This window comes from Wyeomyia smithii, chromosome 2 (assembly GCF_029784165.1).
Source record: "Wyeomyia smithii strain HCP4-BCI-WySm-NY-G18 chromosome 2, ASM2978416v1, whole genome shotgun sequence".
Taxonomy (NCBI): Eukaryota; Metazoa; Arthropoda; class Insecta; order Diptera; family Culicidae; genus Wyeomyia; species Wyeomyia smithii.
In genome coordinates this window covers 53,695,825-53,714,910 of record NC_073695.1, presented here as the reverse complement: position 1 = coordinate 53,714,910, position 19,086 = coordinate 53,695,825, and the positions used below count along the sequence as shown (strand labels likewise).

At 39.4% G+C, this 19,086-nt stretch overlaps 1 protein-coding gene and 1 long non-coding RNA gene across 2 annotated transcripts; both read right to left on the bottom strand.

The window, feature by feature from the left end:
- Positions 1–16,723: 16,723 nt before the first annotated feature.
- LOC129722021 (uncharacterized) lies at positions 16,724–17,844 on the bottom strand. The gene is made up of 3 exons (XR_008727537.1): positions 17,379–17,844; positions 17,177–17,319; positions 16,724–17,069 (listed from the first exon to the last, which is right to left on the bottom strand). It is a non-coding gene; the product is annotated as an uncharacterized LOC129722021 (long non-coding RNA).
- Positions 17,845–17,864: 20 nt separating this feature from the next.
- On the bottom strand, positions 17,865–18,197 carry LOC129719625 (alpha-N-acetylgalactosamine-specific lectin-like). Its single transcript, XM_055671018.1, has one exon. The coding sequence runs from the start codon at positions 18,195–18,197 to the stop codon at positions 17,865–17,867; it is 333 nt and encodes a 110-aa protein (XP_055526993.1).
- Positions 18,198–19,086: the final 889 nt, after the last annotated feature.

The window sequence follows — 19,086 nt, the reverse complement described above, 5'->3', positions numbered from 1 at the left end:
TTTCGTCCGGTCGATAAATATCGCGATTAACGAAAACGCGATGTATACCTTCCCAAGAATCGCGACGGCCGACGTGCGTTCGTTTCTTCTCGGGATTGGGATTGACTCGGGATAGACAAATAGCTGATTGCCACGAATAGCATGGGCTACATCGCGTGCGTCGTACGCAGAGGATCGCGACGTTTAGCTAGAAATATACTCATGGTTAGTTTTCGTAATAAGCGTTTTTCGCGGTATCTTATCGTTTTTTAGAGCAGACAAAGTGTATACGAGAAACGTCGTTGGTCGATCTGTTAGGTAGAAAATGTCCGGTTGACCGAACCCCTACAGACTCCGCGTCGGTACCTCCATGAGGTCGAATTATCTACATATAGATCAACAACGCGCAACTGATTTCGGTGTAAAAAGGATCACCTTACGAGGAAATATCATATCATTTGAAGTTGTCCCAATTTGATCAAAGGTCCAGTATCCTTGCGTACGATTTATTGTTGCGGTGTTACATTGTCAAACTGAATGACTTCGAATCGCATTATGAATATCGTGACGGATATAATGAACTTGCTCGCGCGATACTTGTTCTAAAGAACCCGACACTCGAAATCAGCGCATCGTTTGCCAAAACGAACCCTGCTGTGTACCTTGCCCTTTCTCCAACATCCCAGTGATTTCTCGTGGAAGTGCAGAGGTGTTCTCGGCTTCCAAAAAGCGAGTATCACGTCAACATTTTCCTATACAAATTCCTTCTTTGACCTGCATTCGGATGCGGCCGGCGCTGGTATTGCCTAATATAAAGATTAAGGTCACCAGTTTTTACACATTGAGGATGCATGTTGGTCCCAAGCATCATCTGTTGGTTCTCTGTGTAATTACAGCTGATCTGGCAATAACGGAGTAGCAACCGCGGGCGGTCAATCATGCTCATGCTCATGCTCATCTTTGAAAACAACCGATTTATATTGAAAAAATACATTTTGCGCTCTAACTTCTTTATTTCAAGTTTCACATTTAAATGGCCTTTGAAGGACATTTAAAGCTTTTTAAGAGAAGCAATTTGCAATTCTGATATCGTCAATATCTTTATTCTACTCAAAGTTATTGATGTTTTTTTTTCGAAAAAAAAGCGTTTTTCATTTGTATGTCATTCATTTTGGGGCAAACATAAAAAATATCTCTTGGTCTCATTTTGAAGGGCATACTTGGCTCTATAAATGAAGTAACTTCTAGAGATATGTTATTTTTTAAATTTGAGTAAATTCAATTTAAAAACAAGATGAAAATTTCAATAATTTTATACATTATGCATATAAAGGCACCCAGATTTATGTTTTGGTATTTTTTCTTATAACAAGACGTACTTACCTTTAATTTGACCCAAAAAGATCGAAAATCGATCAACTGGTTCAAAAGTTATGAATTTTTTTAAATTAAATACATCGAACACAGTCGTTTTTTATGGTCACCCTATTTTGAAGTTGGTCACGCAAAGTGCTTCAATTGTGCTCAGAATCGCAGGGATGCATTTATGTTGAAAATAATCAAACCCGTATTGTTTCGTTGGGTTGTTAAGAGGACCAGCTCCGAAATAGGGTGACCATAAAAAACGGCTATATTCGATGTATTTTATTTAAAAAAATTCATAACTTTTGAACCAGTTGATCGATTTTCGATCTTTTTGGGTCAAATTAAAGGTAATTACGTCTAGTAATAAGAAAAAATACCAAAACATAAATCTGGGTGCTTTTATATGCATAATGTATAAAATTATTTAAATTTTCGTCTTGTTTTTAAATTGAGTTTACTCAAATTTGAAAAATAACATATCTTTAGAAGTTACTTCATTTATAGAGTAAAGCATGCCCTTTAAAATGAGACCAAGAGATATTTTTTATGTTTGCCCCAAAATGAATGACATACAAATGAAAAACGCATTTTTTTATGAAGAACATCAATAACTTTGAGTAGAATAGAGATATTGACGATATCAGAATTGCGAATTGCTTCTCTTAAAAAGCTTTAAAAGTCCTTCAAAGGCAGTTTAAAGGTGAAACTTGAAATAAAGAAGTTAGAGCGCAAAATGTATTTTTTTCAATATAAATCGGTTGTTTTCAAAGATGGAAAAAAACTTTTTTCACAAAGTTGCTTAAAATTATTGGAGCTATAACATTGTAGAACAAGCTTTTCTTCTTTCTTCAAAGATAAAAAAGTTAGATAGTTGATTGCTTCGAAAATTTTGGTCACCCTAATTTTTGATAATTTTTCAATAAGCGCATTATCATATGTAACAACTTTGTAGAAGAAAGTTTTTCTCTAAAACATTGCTATAGAGCTCTAAAACCAAATTTCCCCCTAAATTTGGTTTCTGGACCATTGTGCATTGATGTAGCAAGAAACATCACTTCCTACATCATTCAGGGTCATCAGCATCCGGTTCTGCTTCTGCGGCTGGTGATCCCTGATCAATCGCAAGCAGGTGATTTTGTTTTTTCTTTGACTACGGTAGCCACAGTGAAAACTTCAGAGCAAGTTCTTCAACTTACGATGACCACAATCTACGCGGCCAACATTCCAGTAGAGTCGGAGAAGGTGCAATGGGCAATTGAATACAACGAAAGTACTTCTGGACAGCGCATGGCAAGCAAATCCTATCTCCCAGAGGCTGTGTAAGCTTCTGAAGCTTCCCAGAAAGTGTGCCAATTGTTAGTGCTGATAGAACGGTTCTGCGTCTGCCACAATTTGTTCTACAATTATGGAGTATTCGATGCCGCTGGTGATCCTAGTGATCAAGAAGACTACGGAGGACCAACCATCTAGAACAATTGTAATCGGCATTTGGAATCTTCTCTCTGACATGCTGTTGATGCATTGTGGTTTCCACAAGCGAGCACCTATCGTTCTTCTCCTGGGTTTGGAGTACTTCTACGAGTTCTTGCTCCTTAATAGCGGTTAGGTGCAAATCCAACGCGTTGGCGAAGAACATCCATTCTATGTTGGATTTGGGAAGGCTTTGCCGCCATGCGACGATCAATACTGCCACTTTGGAAGAATAGATTTAGCATTTTTGGACGACTGAAGAGCTGTTGGATGTACCGAAACTAACACAGGAAAAGCAAGACTGCGAGAAGCACTTTCAAACAACTTTCTTCCGTGATTCGATGAGACGGTACGTGGTACGTCTGGGATTCGAATGGGATTCTGGGATTCGAATGGGATTCGCGAAAGGGATTCGAACTGATGATCGGCTAATCAAAGGACATGGTGTAACGGAGACTTGAATGATGATTCGAAACGGACCCAGAGTACTGTACTAAAACCACCGGAGAAGGAACTGAAAAAAAAAGTAGGAGGTAGTATCCAAGAAACGACCGCATAAATGACGTAGGACTACGTACAATGACAATTTTCAATAGTGCAATAGTTCGTAGATTCAAACAACATTTTTCTGAATTTGGGCAGATGCGTGTATAATTTTCCAATCGATTGCTGCAAGAGTGAAGAAAATCGGTTGAAAACCAACCGACCTATAAGCATTTGAAAAGGGACAAATTTCGTCCCAGTTTTTCAATTTGCATCCCTGTGTGGTATGCTAAAGTAAAATGCGGAAATTAAGTGATTTTTCAGATTAGATATTTTTTTTTGGTTCTTCCAAGTATAAGTACACAAAAGTATTCGATAAAAGTTGATGCTTTCTAAAAATTGTTAAATTCCTCCTACCTCGAGTAGAAGGCCCTTCACCGGCGTCCCAACCAGTGGTTGAACTCGCTTCACCGCCGTCTGCTGCCACTCTGGCTCGCAGGGACCGAGAACGCTCAGTACTGGTTCTTGGTTTCTTCGACGCACTTCCCCCTTGCAGGTTCTTCGCGCGTTTTCGAGCATCACGCTTGTTTTTGGTGTTCATATACTTCGACATCTCACTTCACTACTAAACTGTTGATTGATTTCTCAATAAAGGCTGGGAGTCTATCGTACGAGAATAATACAACACTACAAAGTAATACTGCACTGTTTGGAGTTAAAGGCAATTTTCACATTTTGTGCCGTGCTGAGTACGAAATTTATGTCTGTGGTCGGGAACCTTCACGTGGTTATGGGAAATTCCATATCCATCAACCCATTTATCTATTATCCCATCATTTCAACTAAGCAATATCCCATATCGTCACCACGGCAGCAATCCCCATAGTATTCACAATATTTTTTGTTTTTTTTTTGCCTTGAAAAAGGCATTTTACTGTTCAAATTCGGTTGCTGATCACAATCTTTGTGCTGCCCAAACAGTTGGGGAGTTAAGATACACGGACAACATGCACTGTGGAAGCTATTTCACCTTCTGTAAATTAGACGGCCGCGACAGATGTAACTGCTAGAATCCGCACAGAATGCTTGCTTACGTTGTCAAAAATTATGAACTTTCAATGACTTGTTTATTTGCCTTGGAAAAAGGCATTTTGCTGTTCAAAATTGGATTTGGTGATGACGATCTTCATGCTGCCCTAACACGGGGGAATAATGGCAGTCTGGCGACACACGCTGAGAAGAACCGCGCTGCTCCTGAGACGTGGTGACCAACCACAGGGCTAGTGCTGCTGCTAAGGAAGGACGACTGCTGTTGACAACTTGTCGCTGTCCAGAACTATTATGAGCGGCTTCGGCAGAAACAGGCTCTTATATAGGCCAAATAGCATGTTTTCGATTGCAAGGTATATGATTCTGTCGACCGTGCTTGGGAAGCAATCATATAACGACCAATCAGAGGACGTAATTTTTGTTTAAACAAGGCTTGACAATTATCAATAGTACAATAGTTTGCATAATCAATCAACAATTTTCTACATTTGGGTGGATGCGTGTATAGTTTTCCAAACAATTGCTGCAAAAATGAAGGAAATCGGTTGAAAACAAACCGATTTATAAGCATTTAAAAAGGGACATGTTTCGTCCCCTTTTCGGTAATAGTTTTCCTATTTACATCCCTATGTGGTAGGCTAAAGAAAAACGTAGTTCTACGTCAAAATAAATAAATAAATGGATAGACTGCTATCTGCCTCATCGTCTTGTCTTCAAGGAGTCAAACTCGACAACGATGATTCGGTCAGTGTTTCACGGTTCTGTCAAGACGACGTCCAAACCCAAGAACCCAAGAACTGCTGACATCGAGAAGATGTGTACACCCGGATGACACTTCTATGCTCCGGATCTTGTGGAGGCTTCAATAACAGCATACAATATGTCCAGGATCACTTTCGGGTTAGCTTTATCATCGTTCCTCGCAACACGATGTTTGCAGCAGTTGGCGCATACAAATGAAAAACGCATTTTTTTATGAAGAACATCAATAACTTTGAGTAGAATAGAGATATTGACGATATCAGAATTGCGAATTGCTTCTCTTAAAAAGCTTTAAAAGTCCTTCAAAGGCAGTTTAAAGGTGAAACTTGAAATAAAGAAGTTAGAGCGCAAAATGTATTTTTTTCAATATAAATCGGTTGTTTTCAAAGATGGAAAAAAACTTTTTTCACAAAGTTGCTTAAAATTATTGGAGCTATAACATTGTAGAACAAGCTTTTCTTCTATCTTCAAAGATAAAAAAGTTAGATAGTTGATTGCTTCGAAAATTTTGGTCACCCTAATTTTTGATAATTTTTCAATAAGCGCATTATCATATGTAACAACTTTGTAGAAGAAAGTTTTTCTCTAAAACATTGCTATAGAGCTCTAAAACCAAATTTCCCCCTAAATTTGGTTTCTGGACCATTGTGCATTGATGTAGCAAGAAACATCACTTCCTACATCATTCAGGGTCATCAGCATCCGGTTCTGCTTCTGCGGCTGGTGATCCCTGATCAATCGCAAGCAGGTGATTTTGTTTTTTCTTTGACTACGGTAGCCACAGTGAAAACTTCAGAGCAAGTTCTTCAACTTACGATGACCACAATCTACGCGGCCAACATTCCAGTAGAGTCGGAGAAGGTGCAATGGGCAATTGAATACAACGAAAGTACTTCTGGACAGCGCATGGCAAGCAAATCCTATCTCCCAGAGGCTGTGTAAGCTTCTGAAGCTTCCCAGAAAGTGTGCCAATTGTTAGTGCTGATAGAACGGTTCTGCGTCTGCCACAATTTGTTCTACAATTATGGAGTATTCGATGCCGCTGGTGATCCTAGTGATCAAGAAGACTACGGAGGACCAACCATCTAGAACAATTGTAATCGGCATTTGGAATCTTCTCTCTGACATGCTGTTGATGCATTGTGGTTTCCACAAGCGAGCACCTATCGTTCTTCTCCTGGGTTTGGAGTACTTCTACGAGTTCTTGCTCCTTAATAGCGGTTAGGTGCAAATCCAACGCGTTGGCGAAGAACATCCATTCTATGTTGGATTTGGGAAGGCTTTGCCGCCATGCGACGATCAATACTGCCACTTTGGAAGAATAGATTTAGCATTTTTGGACGACTGAAGAGCTGTTGGATGTACCGAAACTAACACAGGAAAAGCAAGACTGCGAGAAGCACTTTCAAACAACTTTCTTCCGTGATTCGATGAGACGGTACGTGGTACGTCTGGGATTCGAATGGGATTCTGGGATTCGAATGGGATTCGCGAAAGGGATTCGAACTGATGATCGGCTAATCAAAGGACATGGTGTAACGGAGACTTGAATGATGATTCGAAACGGACCCAGAGTACTGTACTAAAACCACCGGAGAAGGAACTGAAAAAAAAAGTAGGAGGTAGTATCCAAGAAACGACCGCATAAATGACGTAGGACTACGTACAATGACAATTTTCAATAGTGCAATAGTTCGTAGATTCAAACAACATTTTTCTGAATTTGGGCAGATGCGTGTATAATTTTCCAATCGATTGCTGCAAGAGTGAAGAAAATCGGTTGAAAACCAACCGACCTATAAGCATTTGAAAAGGGACAAATTTCGTCCCAGTTTTTCAATTTGCATCCCTGTGTGGTATGCTAAAGTAAAATGCGGAAATTAAGTGATTTTTCAGATTAGATATTTTTTTTTGGTTCTTCCAAGTATAAGTACACAAAAGTATTCGATAAAAGTTGATGCTTTCTAAAAATTGTTAAATTCCTCCTACCTCGAGTAGAAGGCCCTTCACCGGCGTCCCAACCAGTGGTTGAACTCGCTTCACCGCCGTCTGCTGCCACTCTGGCTCGCAGGGACCGAGAACGCTCAGTACTGGTTCTTGGTTTCTTCGACGCACTTCCCCCTTGCAGGTTCTTCGCGCGTTTTCGAGCATCACGCTTGTTTTTGGTGTTCATATACTTCGACATCTCACTTCACTACTAAACTGTTGATTGATTTCTCAATAAAGGCTGGGAGTCTATCGTACGAGAATAATACAACACTACAAAGTAATACTGCACTGTTTGGAGTTAAAGGCAATTTTCACATTTTGTGCCGTGCTGAGTACGAAATTTATGTCTGTGGTCGGGAACCTTCACGTGGTTATGGGAAATTCCATATCCATCAACCCATTTATCTATTATCCCATCATTTCAACTAAGCAATATCCCATATCGTCACCACGGCAGCAATCCCCATAGTATTCACAATATTTTTTGTTTTTTTTTTGCCTTGAAAAAGGCATTTTACTGTTCAAATTCGGTTGCTGATCACAATCTTTGTGCTGCCCAAACAGTTGGGGAGTTAAGATACACGGACAACATGCACTGTGGAAGCTATTTCACCTTCTGTAAATTAGACGGCCGCGACAGATGTAACTGCTAGAATCCGCACAGAATGCTTGCTTACGTTGTCAAAAATTATGAACTTTCAATGACTTGTTTATTTGCCTTGGAAAAAGGCATTTTGCTGTTCAAAATTGGATTTGGTGATGACGATCTTCATGCTGCCCTAACACGGGGGAATAATGGCAGTCTGGCGACACACGCTGAGAAGAACCGCGCTGCTCCTGAGACGTGGTGACCAACCACAGGGCTAGTGCTGCTGCTAAGGAAGGACGACTGCTGTTGACAACTTGTCGCTGTCCAGAACTATTATGAGCGGCTTCGGCAGAAACAGGCTCTTATATAGGCCAAATAGCATGTTTTCGATTGCAAGGTATATGATTCTGTCGACCGTGCTTGGGAAGCAATCATATAACGACCAATCAGAGGACGTAATTTTTGTTTAAACAAGGCTTGACAATTATCAATAGTACAATAGTTTGCATAATCAATCAACAATTTTCTACATTTGGGTGGATGCGTGTATAGTTTTCCAAACAATTGCTGCAAAAATGAAGGAAATCGGTTGAAAACAAACCGATTTATAAGCATTTAAAAAGGGACATGTTTCGTCCCCTTTTCGGTAATAGTTTTCCTATTTACATCCCTATGTGGTAGGCTAAAGAAAAACGTAGTTCTACGTCAAAATAAATAAATAAATGGATAGACTGCTATCTGCCTCATCGTCTTGTCTTCAAGGAGTCAAACTCGACAACGATGATTCGGTCAGTGTTTCACGGTTCTGTCAAGACGACGTCCAAACCCAAGAACCCAAGAACTGCTGACATCGAGAAGATGTGTACACCCGGATGACACTTCTATGCTCCGGATCTTGTGGAGGCTTCAATAACAGCATACAATATGTCCAGGATCACTTTCGGGTTAGCTTTATCATCGTTCCTCGCAACACGATGTTTGCAGCAGTTGGCGCATGACGAAGGTGTTCAGCTTCCACGAGCGAAGACGGCGATCGTTTTTGCAGTGGGAGGTTTTTTACCAACAACTACCACCACTTTTCAACGTTGAGGTCATCTGTAGTTATCCTAGATCTATAGTCTGTAATTATCATCTATAGTTACATGAATTCTACAGCGCGTCTGAGGCAGTCTACGGGATGTACATTTGAGCCTGTCTGATTGGCATGTTTAACTCAAGCAATCATCTGAATCATCTTTGAGTACTCTACGACCCGCTGCGTGACCCAGCTGTGAAAGCAGAAATCGCTACTGAATGTCTGGATTTTATCCCGCCATGAGCACTCAACTTCGGCAGCCTTTGGGGGGCGGCCGTAATATCAACAAAGGCGTCGCTCATAAGAGTTCTGGGTCAACGACTACTATCTTTAAATGGATGACGCGGCCCTCACCCAAGTCGAAGCGTTCATCTCCGCTTCACGCCCGCTCACCTCGCTGTCGGGAGATTCGGATGAAGTGGGCATGCTCATTCTCGGTCATTTTTTGACGGGCACTTCCCTGCTGGCGATTCCTCACTCACGATCGGATTCCTCCACGACATGGATGCAACACTATCAGCAAGTGCAGCAGCTGGTTCAGCATGATTGGAGTACATCTCGCAGCTCCACAACTAGCACCAACGATTCTTTCGTGCCATGCCCATCTTAGTGGTCCTCAAGAAAGATGGGCTTACGCTCACGATTATATTCGATCGGTAGAACACCGAATTTTTCTCTGCCGAGGAGTAATGTGTCTTTTCTTTTGGTTGTACAAGAAGCTTTAAACATTCCAATTTAAAGATTTTGTCAAGTAGATGACCTTTTTCGAGTATATTCATATGTTAAACATACATTCATCGATTAATAGATTGAGGCGGATGGGTCAAGCACATCATGAACGTCAATTAACATAACCTTCACTAATGACTGAATAGCGCTTATATAACAACGAATTTTATTCATTAGAAGAATATACAAGCTTCCACAGTTGACATTTACCGCACGTTTTACTTTGTCTGATGATTTGTTGGCCAACAAACAAACAATTACATAAAAAATGATAATGTCATAATCGGATTCGTTTCCGAACCTGGACGCAACTTTACCCCCATCTCAATCGCTGACCTTTGAGGCGAGACATATGCTGTAAATCAGTTTTTACGATGGTCTAGTTATCGCTAGAACACAATATGACATGACCTTACCGAAATAACAAATATTCCAGCCAATCCTTCAAACTCGATTGAACGTCGCCAAATCGAGATTGATTTCAAAGCGAAACGCAGGGGAGTGGAAACACGTTGTTGGATTCACCGTGCATTGCGAGCCACTCCGTTACCGAATTCACAATTTCGAGGAACTCTCTTCTTCGTTACCGTTTGATCGTCGTTCTAGCTGCTCTACCCTGCAGAATTCGATTGAACACAGGATTGTGACGTGAATTCAGTGGTATGTAGCACAAAGTAAGAAACGCTTCACGCTCTTAGATGGAGTATGTGTTAATTCGAATAAATTTCTTACCAGTGCAAGCCACGTTCCCGTTGGTATCAATCTCAGCTAGACGAATGATTGCAATAAATAAATTTTTATTTCGACCCATCATCTGGAACGCATCAATTGTGGCTGTCGGTTCTCTTTGTGCTTCAATGTCAACTCAGGCATTAACTGTGACAAAAGAGGTGGACCTGTCTATCAGCGCCAGAAGTATCTATTGATCACAAAAGGTTTTGACACCGATGAATGACAATAACAAATAAGCTTCTGTTTTCGAGACTGTCACCTATCTATGTTCGTACCTTCCCTCGACAATGTCCCGATGCTTTTCGCAGATTTTAATCAGCCAGTCAGCCAGAGTGACCCGGAAAGCAGAAGGATGCTAACGGCCACAAAAAAAAGAATAAAACGGACAATCGAATCAAACAGCAATCGTGTTAGCCTGTGAGCCACAAAAACATTTATCACTTTTGATTCCGTCTCGACGTGGCACCTCCAGTGGCCCCCAAAGCGAAAACAAAAAGGAAAGAATACGGCGCGGTTGTGCCGGATGGATGTCTTACCGTAGAACGGTGTGAATACATTTTTTGGGATTTTACTTTTTGAATGCTTCTATTCATTCACAACTTGATGGCCGAGAATTGAAATTATAATTCGCATGAATGAAAGAAGAGGAAATGACCAAAATCGCAAATTCCGACGGTCGTTCACATCGTACCCGCTCGGTTCCAATTGGTTGATTGTGTCAAAAGTGAGCCAATCGCTTTTTATTGGAGGTACTGTCTGTCTCGACAGCAGAGTCCTTATCGATATGCGCAACGTTCCTTATCACAGCAACACCCCGACCCTCAACAGTCTGCCACCTGCTGTTTGCCGCTGCCCTCCAACTGCTCCGAGTATGATAAATAATGTATAGTAGTAGCCGAATATAGGCTCTTTGACATGCGGGTGCTATTCTTGAGGACAAACGCATTTGTGAGAACGTTCGTTAACTGAGAGTACTCGTTTGCCCTTTGACTGTAAATGGCAGTGAGGGCTCGACTCTGAGAGGTGGGGAGGCCTTTTGACTGCAGCCATAATAAATGAAATGTTATGACTGGTCAGGAAAAGATAGATATTCGAATCATGCGATGCTGTTTCAGTTTTATACTCGACCATAAATTAGGCCGTATCCGGATAACTGGCCTTGGTTTTCTCGGATGGCGTATCTGCTGTGCTTTCCGACGATTTTGGATGGACACTTTTTCAGTTTTACGAGGTTCTAACCTAAGACAACGGTTTATTATCTAGAAACATGATATAGATTACACATCAGAGGCAAGATTATCGGAAACGAAAAGTCGGCCCGATGGGCGGTGAGCTGGCCTTTCCCAATCAGGTTGGAATTAAATATTAATTTCAGGACTAGATTATCGTTAAAAACATACACACATTAACATGAAATATAGAATAATTGGAACGGACAAGTTTTTTGCAATCAAGTATAAAACTATTATGACTGCAATTGAGGTTAATTCAGATGGACCAGTTAAACACTGGATCTGTTTAGAATTTTATCTTCAGACGCCTAAATGTTGAGCTTTGAAATTGGTATTCATGCCTATTATTGCAATTTTCTATCCAGAGAAACCGAGAATATTCTCTATTCGAATGTCCTAGACCGGGTAGAAAACTAATCGCTGAACACAATCAGATGAGCCAAAACCGTTTCGAATACCAAAAAATATTTTTTTACTTCTCTCACGTTTTACCTTTGTTATACTGAACAAAGGTTATAAAATCGATCGAAAAACGCAAAATAGATCCATGATCCGGAGGGCCGAATCGTATATACCATTCGACTCAGCTCAACGAACTGAGCAATGTCTGTTCGTGTGTATGTGTGTGTGTATGTGTGTGTGTGTGTGTGTGTGTGTGTGTGTGTGTGTGTGTGTATGTATGTTGTTTGTATGCATGTGCCGCAAAATACTAACGCACCTTTCTTACAGAACGCAATATCCGATTTTAATGATCTTATACGCAAACGAAAGCTACTGTGCTCCCCCAGAATGCTACCGAGTGGATTTTTGATTAGTGGCTTAGATTTTAAAATATTGATCAAAGAGTATTTTTTATATAAGAAATTTAACTTTTAAGGCAAAATTATTGGCACAGAGAGCCATGTGTAGTATACCAATTTACTCAAATCGACGAATTGAACAATTAATGTATGTTGGTGTATGTGTGCCTGTACGTATGTATGTGTAAATATGTTGTTTATATGTGTGGTATATCAAAATCGACCCAAAAAGAAAAATAACGAAAAAAACATTCTTTTTACAGAACGCTTATTCCGATTTTGATGTTCGCATGCTCAAATGAAAGCCCCAGAGATCTTTGAAAATCATTCTGATACTGTACGATCTTTTATTGGTTGCTTAAACTGTAGAGTTTTAACCAAAGTATATTTTAGACATGGGATATGTTACTTTCTGGATAATTTTTCTCTCTTACTGCTCTTTCTTTTTCTCTATCCCTCTTTTTTCGTATCGCTATTTATTTCTCGAAAAAAATCAACAATCATGGACAACTTTTCATAATCTTTACACTCTCCGTAGTGCGTCTTGCGTAACTGGTGTAAATAAATTACCCTTTAGCTTTTTCTTGAAAATTTGAACCAGATTTAGAAGAGACTGCAATGCTTACTTGGCTCCTTTTCTTCCGAAGCTTCCGTCCTCACTTCTTATAAAATATATACTAAATTGTACGTTGAACCTAGATTTGCGAAGAGTAAGAAACATTTACAGCTTTCGGGAGCCAAGCATTGTAGCAAAATCTGATCCCACAAGGTGCACATGTAACACAATTAGCGATGCAGATATTTTGAAAAACTTTACCAAAGATGTGTTAGTGCCACCCGTTGAGAAAAACACAAATAAATCGCTGTTTTGTTTGCAATGCTACGTTTTGGACAGCTGGAAAATTTTTCAGTTGAATACTTATTTTAGTTTTTTTTTTAAATTTGTGACCAGGAATCTAAAGTAGCTTGTGAACGTAATCGGCAGAATTAGGAAAAAGTGTTGAAGCATTTCTACATGGCTATACACGTTTACTAGTGTGCGCAGGTGAAAAGTCACTTATCTATATGAACGATACAATATGCTCATGTAAGATATAAATATTGCTTTCTAATTTAAGACTAAGTGCAAACAGAGTATCCATGTTATTCCACTTCTCGTTATCGCAGCAAGATTTAAAAAGTCTTTATTACGGTTTTTTCACACAGCATAGGCCTTCGAAAACAATAATGTTCTCGCCTACACTCTGAAAACCAAAATTCTCAAAGATCGTGGAGAACCTCCATTTTCAGATAATGCATTTGAGATAGAATTAAATTGACAACTTTCATCAATAGCTATATTTTTTTCCTGTATAATTCTAAACTATATTTCGAGAGCAGGTTTGTAGAAGTTTGCTTAAATGCGTAAAAAAACTTGATGCTGATTCATAAATCTAGGTCCAGCGATTTCTGAAAATAAAGCGAATAAGTAGAACCGCATTAAACTAACATACATGTTTGCTGTTCTAATGTGAAATCAGCATAATTGTTATCTATTACTGTTTCCACACGTTCGATAATCTCAAAAAAAATTCAATTACTTTTAGCCAGCATTTAAAAATTGGTTTATGATCGAAAAAATAAGACTCATGTACTCCAGTGATAACATTCATATTATTTGCAAAAAACACATCGCGCTTTAATTCAATGATCGTCTTTGGTTAACTCTCTGAAAACTATCTTTTGAATTCATTTTATTAATTATTGAAATTGGACTTATGATGGTATACGATTTGTAAGTGACTAGCCAAATATGTATTAAGTAATAGTTAGTATAACAAAGGTTTCTGCACCACTAGGTGGATAAATTCAGGGCCCCGGGTGTCACCCTCTAGGGCAGTGGTTCCCAACCTTTTCGACTCCTTGTCGGCCGCGAACCCTCGATTGGGAACCACTGCTCAAGGAGGTGACGCCCATGAGGAAAATTTAAATAAGTGTCACCTTCAAAAGGATTTGACTCTGACTCTGACAAAACTCTGCAGAAACTTTGAAAAAACTGCAAATATCTGCGAATCAATAAAAGTCTGCGCACGGACTCTAGAAGTTTGCAAACAAATCTGCACATCTGGTATCCCTGACGCAAACAAAAAGGTGTGTGAAGCTTCAAGCCGTCATGTCTGAATAAATAATAATGTAAAAAAGAACCAGAGTCTCCTTATATTTACGCAGACTTTTTCAAAATGTGTGCGACCAGATAATGGTCAGAGTCAATGTTTGGTCTCCGAAAAGACCTAATAGCAGTAACATCCGAAAAAAGTCGACTGTCAATTAGTACGTGATCGATTTGGGAGCTGGCTTCTCCATTTGAATGCCTCCAGGTGTGTTTCCGAACATTCAAGCGTGGGAAATAGGAGCTACATATGGCCATTCCTGTTGCCGCGGCAAAGTTTATCAGCCTCAGGCCGTTTTCATTGATTGACGAGTGGAGGCTATGCCTTCTAATGACCGGACTTCTACGTCGTGTTTTGGGCACTCGTCATAGATTCGCTTAAACTTGTCATAGAACTCGTCTTTGACTTCATCGGATTTGTCGTTTGTAGGTGCGTAGGTGTTGATTAAAGTGTAGTTGAAGAATTTGCCCTCAATCCTCAACACGCATATACGGTCATCTACGAGCCTCCACCTTGTTTTCTGATTTCCCAGGACTACGAAACCGACGCTCCGTTCCCCTGCTTTGCTGCCACTGTACTAGATGTGGCATTTGAAAGAAGTATGTGCAATAGGGTCTACTGCACGGAATTCCCTTTTCTCCGGGATTCGACCACCGAACCTCCTGAATCGCTGCGATTCCGACTACTACCTGCTGTAGTTCTCGAGCAAGCAAGCCAGCTCGCTTCGGTTCGTTGAGAGATCGGACGTTCCAAGTACCCAATTTCCAATCGTTTACCTTAATCTTTTTCCGTGTTCGAAGCTTAGGTCTTTGCCTAATGATCCGTTCCGTATTCCTAGTTTCGTTGTTTATGGTTGAAGAAAGGTTTCGGTATGCTACCTTACCAGGGTCGCGATACCTACATTCTGCTAATGGGGATGCTATCTTAGGTGTAGCAGGTGTGATACAGCATTCCATGATTCAGCCGCCCGCCCGTTCCTAGTCAGCATACGATTGAAGTTTCCACCGGGGGTTGGTTACCCGATCTCCGCTAAGGTTACTCGTATCCCGGTCGGCACCTCGTGGAAACAAATTGAAAAATATATCTCATTATGATGACATTGATGGCGAAATGAGAAAAAAGAATCACAACTAAAGTTTTATATGAGCCAAATTGGTTTGTATGATTTGAGCGACGATTTTTTTTGGAAAAATTAACTGTGTTAGTTTTATTTCACCAAAATCAAAAAACATCAATGTCAAACTCACAACGTGTAGTTTGTGTAAAGAAAATCAAATCATTAATGAGTATTTTTTTGAGATTATTTGATTTTATTTATTTTACAAGAAGAATTTTTTTTCTTACATCCAGGCTTGTCATTGCTACTAAGAGAATCACTAGCGTGTAGGAGAATTTCTCTCACTGCAAAAACAACTGCTCTTACACTGTTAGGCAAAGCGACGCACTCGCTCGAAAAGAGCAGCGAATTGTGTGTATCCGAAAAAAACACCGCGGTGGAATCAGAAACATCTCTCATCACATAAATCAAACCAACCATTTTTGGCTCAGTAAAAAAGGTTTTTTTCGGGTAGCAACAGCGGGTACTAGTAGCGGTAGTGGTGTAGCAGCCTCAGCAGTAGGTGCAGCGGCACTACTTATTCTAAGCAAAATTTGAAAAATCCCGGAATCGTCTAAGTCAAATTAATTGGTTCTAAATGTTAACTAAGCTTTCTGGTTATTAAAAAACAAGGAAAATAAAGATTTACCTTGTAGTTTCGAAAGTCGTCGCTTATTTTTAATTTCATTTTAACTACGATCCCCTTCAACTTGCACCTTCAACAGGGGAGAGTTGAAACAATAAATTTTGAAGTGTTACTTGACTGTGCATCATATACCAAAGCCACAGACAAATAAACGTGCCTCTTCGATAAAAAAAACCTGCAAATCTTTTCGGAACATGATGAATTTTACAAGATATTAACCATTTCCGATGTGAAAATAGTCGAAAGGTGGAAAGGTAAGAAGCAAGCTGAAATGCTAGAAAATTCTTGACGAAATAGTTACTTATTGTGTATTTTTTTTCAAAATTTTAATACTCAATCAAGGTAAAATGTTCAATTAACAATCAGTTTTGTGATAAAAATTTATGAAAGGATTCTTTCCCCCAAAAATTGCAGTTTTTGCACAGAATTGACGAAGAGCGAAAAAAGCAGAGCGAAGAAAAAGCAGCAACACAATCAAACAAGTTGTTTTCTGATATAAAAAATTTTATCTATCAGTCACACACCCAATGGAAGGCCATTTTGAAACAGTAGTTGTGAGTCAACATGAACAGCGGATATCTTATAATGATTTTATTATCAAAACGGAGCAACTGTGAAAAGTTTCAGCAAAATCGGAGATGGTCGATCAGGATCGATTGAAGATTACTTGGCCTACAGAAAAGAATGTCAAAATGGATTGCATCGATTGTCCGTCATCCCCGCTTGAGGAAAGCTGGATAGTATAATAAAAATACCCAAAAAGGCAAATGGTTCACATTAAGCCTAATAGTTAAAGAACACTTCTGAATGAAAGAAAAGTGCAAATCAGAAATTGACTCGGAAACTAGCAAAAAGTGGTTCCACAGACGGATCTGATCAAAGACAATTCAGCTCACAGCTCAGTTGAAAGTGCCTCGAAGAGCTAAAACGAAATGAAAAAAAAAAAAAAAAATAGTCTTTAAATGAAATGACTCAAACTAAAATTAATCTCAAATATAGCTGATAATATAGCGACTGACACCAGATTACCTCTGAAATTTGTATTAACTATTGGGCAATATTTTTTGTAACCAATTTTCTTTTTTTTTAATATCGTGTCCATGTTTACAAGTAGGGACATTTCTGTACTATTCCTGCTCCCCACTATATTGTCTTCGTAAAATCTATATGGCCTACAATATAGTTTTGTTAATAATTTCAAATAATAACAGTAATGACTCAATATACATACCACAATTCATTCTTTGACAGCAAGATTGGATGTTAAGGTTCTGTCTATATTCACGGAGAGTTATCTCCATGGTTTGGATAACTTATAGGATGGAGAAGGAAGAAGTATTCTCATATAAAAATTAAATTCTTTAAGCTTAATTTTGAAATATTGTTATTTTGCGATGCATAAAAAGAATATACTCCAAACAGGCGTCTGACTAAAGTATGTGTGAAGTATTGTAAAATAAATATTGTGATATATATTGCTTACTTATGCTGAATGTTATAGAAAAATATTTTTTAATTTTTTTAAATGAAACTAATAAAAAAAAATGTTTTTGACTCAAGGTTGACATTTTTGGTTGCTCAACAATTGTATAACTTTAGTATTATTCTCTACATACGTTGAAGCTTCCAGATTGGCATATTGTACAATCATTTTTGATAACTGTCTTCGAAAACACATACAACTGATAAGCTTCTGAGTAAGCTCAGTCGTTCCATCTTAGAACACTTCCACCGCGCACGGATCCCGGTTTTCACAGACTGCATACAAACTAGTGGAGCAAGGTGCATTGTTCCACGTCCAGACAAAACCTTGCCCCTTCCAGTGGTACAGATTCACGCAACGTTCGTTGGACCCCATCGGTTCTCCTGGCTTCCATTTAGCGAATGTCATCCGTGCGCCGGTGTCATGCCAGACGAAATTTCCTTCGCGTGCGAGGTCACTCGCTCCAAGCCACAAGCCAAAGAAACCGGTTGAGTGCAGTTCCGTTGCGTTGGCTGCCGTGACCAAGGCTTCGTGCTTTTCGGCCGTGTCAACCAGTGCCAAACGCATGCCGAGGCGATGGCAATATTCGACTGCCTCGAACCAGTTACTCTACGAAGTGTAGTCGGTAATGAATGTTCTGCACCAAGATTTTAAGGCATAAACTTACCGTATAGGTCGAAATGTGATATTTCTGCGCCAAGCAGCCAAGATGCACGGTGGCAATTACGAACACCACAAAATACCTCCAAGTGTGCTCCATTATCACGAAAGACATTCGCTTAGCTGAATCGTTCACTATAAAGTGAAGATGCTGCCATGGTCATCTCTCCACAGTGTACACACTAGGGTAACTGACAGTTGCGTTGACGCTGAGCTGCAAATGTACATAAACAGCAAAGCAGTTAGTCTATAAAATCTCCACAGACCCTACACAATCCAAAACAGGTTTACCGATTAAAATAATTCTTTGGAAACGGCGAGCGGTTCGTACTACTTATCGCCTCAGTGACAGTCAATGCAGCATACAATAAGTAATGAAAGCTTAAAAAGTACCTATACACTCGTGCTCTGTTGTTTTGTTTCTTGTTGTTAGTGTTTTATGTGAATGTTAGGGTGCGAGCAAACCTAAGCGTCAGAATGAATATTTTGGGTAGTTTAAAGTATAACTAGCCACAAATTGTTTATGTGTTTTCTGTAACCTGTTACAGAGATTTTTTAAATATTACTTTATTAATTGTTCAAATGATTCCGTTTCTTCATGAAATATAGATTATCATTTTTCGCAACTGCTGGTGACGATAACACAATTATTAAAATATCGGTAGTTGGTTCGGTATGTTTGTCTCCGGACTATTTGAATGATACCTTTTGTTTACTCCAACTTATCTGCATTTTGGGATAAATAATTCTGCAAGTTCATGTTGCATTGTTATTTCTTACAATTCAAATACAACAG